This window comes from Photinus pyralis, unplaced genomic scaffold, assembly GCF_008802855.1.
Source record: "Photinus pyralis isolate 1611_PpyrPB1 unplaced genomic scaffold, Ppyr1.3 Ppyr1.4_unclustered_Scaffold2130, whole genome shotgun sequence".
Classification (NCBI taxonomy): domain Eukaryota; kingdom Metazoa; phylum Arthropoda; class Insecta; order Coleoptera; family Lampyridae; genus Photinus; species Photinus pyralis.
The window spans coordinates 11,064-17,415 of NW_022171146.1; the positions used below are offsets into that span (position 1 = coordinate 11,064).

Sequence of the window (6,352 nt, forward strand, 5' to 3'; positions counted from 1 at the left end):
TGACGAAGAGGATAATCGTTTAATTATCAGGATACAAATTTTTTTGACAATCTTTGTGTAACTTTGTTAGCGAATGACACGTCTTCGATTACATACTACGGTGCACCCATCAAACAGAAAGAGATACGTGTCTAACAATGTCTCACGTGCTCGTGTTTCTACACAGGTACATGTGTTAGCATCTTGTAAATATACAAATCTCTCATTCAATGGAGATTACATATTTAACTTATCGTGTTAGATATATCACGATTGCACTCGACACAATTTCCATTACGAAGGAGCATCAACTTGTCGATGTGCTTGTTCTTTACAAGAGTCGTAGAACATGAGCTTCGTTCCATTAACGGTTTATCTCTGGACTCTTTATCCATTATTAATTCCCACGAACCTGTAACTCTGCCGTACCACAGTAAAACCTAGTAACTCAAAATTTCAAAGTTGTGGGTATACGCGTTGAAAGTTTATAAAAGTTAATTGTTTGTAACGTTGTTCCTATACCACACACAATGTCAATATAAAACAAATTTATTAATAATTTTGTTGTGAATTCAAATTTTAACTTAACATGTGTATATTTTCGAAAAGAAACCGAAAAAATTAAAAAAAAAAGTTACTAGGTTAGGGTACGACAGGTAATATGCTAAAGTAAAAGCAAGCAAGTCGAGTTGCTCTATTTACTACTCCTGTTTGACTAAACAAATCGCAGTAACTCGTCAAAATCACTATAGTTTTTCACCATTGTTGAAAGTAAAACCTAGTAAGTCGAATGAATCATAAAAAAAATGAAACATAATTCTGTTGTTTTTAGCTAGTCGACTTACTAGTGGACATAGATCTCGCTAACGCATCATGTCAATCAAATGAAGTGATTTAATGAATTAAATGCTCAAATATTTGGACAAGTTTATTCCGTATTAGTAAATTGTGAAACGAAACTTAAACAAAACAATACTTAAGTACGTAACTATGTATCATATATATAAAATACAAACAAAAAATAGGAACCCTTTAGAAAAAAGCAAAATAAGGAACAAATAATACTCTAAACAACAAATTCTGCATTTGACTTTCCAAGATCTTCTTTGTCATCAAAATTTGGAAGGTTCTGCCAAAACATCTGCTTCCTAGAAGGCATAGAAGGCAACAATACTTTTGAAATAGCCTCCTTTTTTTTTGTATTGATTCCCCTATCTGCGCCCTGCTTTTCGGGAATTTGTGGTTTAAACTTGGGTTTAAGAACCGTCGCCTCTTGGAACTCTTCATGTTCAAGTTCGCACTTATAAAAAATCTTGGTGGACCCCTTTTTAAATAGTACCGATTTAATATCATTCAATTTTGGCATACAGTTGGTTTTCTTTTTCTGCATGCATCCGTTCTCAAATTTTCTAAAGTCGTCAAACCTTAATGTTGTTACCTCATTCAACTTATTTGCAGACTTCATCAGTTTTTCAAGGTCTTCCATGTCCAAAATCTCTTTTGACTTACTCCACTTTTTGCCAATCTGTCCATGTATTGAATCAGCTTTCATGAAGCTATGCCCCGGCTCAAAGTATTTAAAAGTTATACTTTCGGGACCCCAATCTTGATTAACAAATGTAATACAGGCCGTAAAAAGTGTCCAATTTTTGTTTTGGGAGGTGCAGTTATCGCACCAGAAGATTAAGTGCTTTGTTTCATTCTGTAACTTCGTGACCACGTTGTAGTACGCTGACGCGACGTCAGCTGCGTTTCGACCCATTATAGCCTCGTGCCACAGTATGCATTTGTTGTATCCTTTTGATTTCAAATTAGCAAAGGTTTCATGAAAAACCACCAACCTACTAACAAAGAATGAATCCTTGGTTGACATCTTCGGTAGAAGTAAAACTTTCTGCATGTCCACGGCATATATTTCTGTATCATTATCGAAACCACCTGAACTGTCTTTGGTGTACATCTGTCTAGCTATAGTATATCTTTTTTTGTGTAATTGGTATTTCTCACAAGTATCACAATCGCTTTTCGCATTAGAAGAGACATTTGGATCAATTTGCTCTTTCTCTTCTTGACTAGAAGTTTCCGTCGTAGGATCGTCGGTTTTATGGGCATGCTGCTTATACACTGCGCACAAACCGCAGTCATCTTGCGTGGGTGCAGAAAAGCCAATGTTTTCTTTTTCAAAAACCTTCCTATACGTCTCGTAGCTGACAGTCTTGATTTTTGAGCTAAAATCCTTGTGCATTTGATGAATGGATAAATCCGGAGGAAGGTACCTTCTGTGTGGAGCGTGAGAAATGTTGTAGTGCGATACCTGGGGATGGTATGTTTCTATATGGTTTTTAATTACATTGTAGTTTTCTGACGCAACTTCTTTCATTTTTCTGGCGTGGGCCGCTCCTCGTTTATCTTGAAGATTAGGAAGATCATTGGCCGTCCTTTGTAGGAAGCAGGTGATCATCCCATCTGATTTTTTCCCAAGAGTACGAAGAAACATTTCTTTACACACAACAATCGGTCCACATCTAGAACTGCTTTCGGCGACAATAGAGTCAGACGAATTATTTTCTTCTTTAAACGTGGGAAGTGTATAGGAAACAGTAAATTTTTTATTCTTTTCTGCATCGACCTTCCGGTATTTTACTTCTTTTTTTTGTATGTATTTGTCCAAAAGTAATTGTTTATTCGAGAATTCAAGTTTATTAAAATATTCGAATACTTTCCGCCTTTCATTTTCTGATACTCGTTCTCTACAGCGCCTTCTACAATTCGTTTTACATGGTGACCTTAGTTTATCGTTTGAAATCTTGCTGTTCTTGTTAGTTTTTTTGCGTGTGACAGTTTCATTTCTTTCGTCAGGTACATCTAAAGGTGTGTTGTCTACATTCTCCTTCCAGTATTGAAGCACAAGATCGGTATAATCACTTACATTTCTCAAACCTTCACTTTCCCAAGGCTCGGGACTTGGAAAGATCATAGTCTGATCAGTATACTGCCATAGTTTATTTTTTTTCGTTGTGGTTCTTTTTTATGTAAATTATTCGTTAAGGAAAGATCTTTTTGGGTAAAATGTCTCGGAATCTCTTTTCGGCCGCTTTGTTTGACGGGCTTGTCTGGATCAAAATCCGGATCTTCGTCTGAATCATCCATAGGTGAAGGAGATTCCTCCAATACTGATTTTCTCGTAATCTCATCTACGGTATAATTTCTGGAAGATAAGAGAATTTACCTAAATAGTACACTTCAAGTACGTAAGAAATTGACGTTACATTTCGTTAATAGATTTTCTGCCTTGCTATGACGTAATAAGACATGCTTACCTGCTTTCAGCGGCCAGATTTACCAATTTTTGCCCTCGATTCATTTTCTCCACTCACAAGATACACGTCTTAATTCCAACCCGGTTGACGTCCGACACTCAAGTGAAATATATAACGTCTATTCTAATTAATCAAGTGTAAATATACTTGCGCATGTGCAATATTGCTACTTTTAATCCCGACAACTCGATATACGATAGTACTTTATTGGAATTTTGTTCGTTTTAGTTTTATTTAGTAGATTTAAGATGTTTTATTATTGTAAATATGAATATGTTACAATAGTAAGTAATTGCCACAATGATAAATTTGTACAATTCCATTACGTAAATGATGTAAGTCGAGTTACTAGGTTTTACGATAGTCAAGAAGAAGGTTCGTATTAAGGAAAAACCAAATCAACCAAGTAAATAGACTTTCTATCTAATTTATCCGATACCCAACTAGACATACTAAATTGGGATAGCTAATAACTTCGCAACCATTCACTCGATTGAAATGTTTTTAATAGCATTAGGTAGAACTCGGTTTGTAGATATAGGAAATTCAAAAATGTCATTTCTGTAGTAGGTCGAGTTACTAGGTTTCACTATGGCACGGCAGAACTGTTCACTCAATTTGCATTACAGGTAAGAATAAGTGAAATTTGAGATTACCTACCTATTTTTATAGCGACAGCGTACACCTCCAATTTGTTGTTAAGGGGACCCGGCGCCTCTTGCACATCTTTCGATTTCCTTCGGCCTTTTTCTTGCTTTATATTAACAATATTGCGCAGCAGGTGCAAATCCTACATTCATTGTTTACTGTTATCATAAAAGGAATCGTAAAATTGGACTTACCGAATATGTACGTAAAAACTGTAAAGGTCACGTGTGACCGACAGTAAATAACCCAATAAATCGCTTGCCTTCTCAAAATTGATTAACGTATAAATAATCCATTTATACGTTCGATGTAAGTAACAATCAATAACAGCTGTTTTGTTTTTGCGCAACCGCAAATAAAACATACCTACGACCTACGGCTACTTTCCTTCTCTAACGTAACTGCGCATTTGCATGCAGAGTAGTTTTCATTCATACCATTTTCATTTGATACATTAAATTTGTGTCTTATTCTTATGCGTTACATTTTATGCAGACCGAATTTCCATTGTATGTATAAGCACATTTAAAATGCGCTGTATTTTAATGCGGTGTATCGCATTCGCATAGAAATGATTCACAAAATAATTCGACGTTCATTTAAATTAAAAGATGCACTATTAAATTCATTGGAATTCAATGCTACATCTTAACCTTCGATTTAATTTTTATGCCATACCTTACGAATAATTTCATTTCCATAGGTAATGTCGCAACGGGTATCTATTTTAATCCCATACGTGACCCAGGCAGAAACAGTACGTCATTAAGTCGTCGGTGTGACGTAAATTACAAACGAAGACGTAAATTTCCCAAAACTGGACGTATTTATTACGTAAACAAAAACACCAAAATATTACGTAATATACTTACGTTATCTTTCGGTCGCAATAACGTCATGTTTTTATGTGATAAAATAAATTCTAAAACTTCTGATTATTGTATCAAAATTCAAAATTCGTGAAAATAAATTGATTTGATTCAAATCTAATGACACGAAAGAGTAAGTACAAGAAACAATACCTGAAAACGGCAACATCTTACACGCGCATTGAAGCAAGCTGGCATCGTGGCACCTTTTACGCATTCGCGCCATTCCAATGTAATGTTAGGTTAGGGTGTTGATGTGAATCACGTTTTATTGCGGTAATCATAATTAGATTGCAAAGGTAAATGTAAAATATTTGATAAGTATGTTAGTTAATTAATTTACGTACAATATGACCATTTGCCTCGATTATTATTTGCAGGGCGAAATGTTTTCATTAGTGGAATTTGCAGAGGAGTCTGGAGGAGGCTTGGCCATTATTCGGACAGAGTGGTTTACCCCTCGCAAACAAGAAGCGTTTTGGCCACCTACTAAACAGTCAAAAACATTTGAAAAGGTTCTTCTAAATGAAGATCAAGTAATCGACAACAAGTGGAAGCTTTGTTTCGTTCGGCGCACCTTATTTGAGTCAGGTACGTTTTATAAATTTAGATACTGGTAATATGAATAAACTGTGGAAGCATTTTGGCACATTGCATGGTTTTAAGTCATGAGAAGCATAACGATACACTTTTCCATACCATAATACTGTCAAGACGAATTGCGAAGTACAAAATTAGTAATGAATGGGATTAGGCCGATATGTAGCACACCGATATGTAGCACACGGCTTACGCAACTACCTATAATGTCATTAACATTATAGATAGTTGCGTAAACCGAAGCTGAGCTGTTGTTTATAATTACCCAAGTAACTTTAGAGCAGCTTACATGCTGATCGAAGTTATGAATTTCATATCGATAGTATAGTATACAGAACCCTAATAAATACTTTTATCAAACAGACGATTATGAACGTGTAAAAAGGAAGTTACCGAGGGCCGAATATACTTCTGATCTACAAAGTAGTGAGGCTGAGGTTGGAAGTCAAGGTGATGCAGACCAAGATAAATTTCAAAAAAGGAAACGTGCACCTTCTCGTAGACTACTTTCAAGTAGTAGTGACGAAGAACAAACTTCAAAGTTTCCTCGGCCACCTACTCTTAACTTAAACAAACAAAGTAAGTGTGACCTAAAACTGGATTATTTTACTTAATGCGTATGTTATTGGTATAAAGTAGTAAGACATGTACCATCTCCAAGGCAATTAGAGATCTGCGAACCTGTTCCTGATCTGAGTAGTGAACAATCCATAGCTTCCACGTCACAATCTTCACACAATGACAACAATACAACTCTAGCTTCTTGTTTATGTAGGTAGGTACCTAAATAAAGTATAGTATCTTGTATTTTTTCTTTTTAGCTCTTCAAAAAAAATTAGTCAATGATATTATTTTTATCAAAGAACAAAACAAATTAATAATAGAATTGCTGCGACAGCAAAAATTGACCCAAGAGAAAATCCAATTTGAAAATGC

The 6,352-nt window shown here is 35.4% G+C and overlaps 1 protein-coding gene and 1 long non-coding RNA gene across 2 annotated transcripts; one reads left to right on the forward strand and one right to left on the reverse strand.

Moving 5' to 3' along the window:
• Positions 1–4,399, reverse strand: LOC116181800. Its single transcript, XR_004147342.1, has 3 exons — positions 4,142–4,399; positions 3,960–4,089; positions 1–397 (listed from the first exon to the last, which is right to left on the reverse strand). It is a non-coding gene; the product is annotated as an uncharacterized LOC116181800 (long non-coding RNA).
• A 256-nt stretch (positions 4,400–4,655) lies between these two features.
• LOC116181799 lies at positions 4,656–6,331 on the forward strand. Its single transcript, XM_031502226.1, has 4 exons — positions 4,656–5,407; positions 5,780–5,995; positions 6,053–6,191; positions 6,238–6,331. The coding sequence occupies exons 1-4, from the start codon at positions 5,167–5,169 to the stop codon at positions 6,260–6,262; spliced, it is 621 nt and encodes a 206-aa protein (XP_031358086.1). The 5' UTR covers positions 4,656–5,166; the 3' UTR covers positions 6,263–6,331.
• Positions 6,332–6,352: the final 21 nt, after the last annotated feature.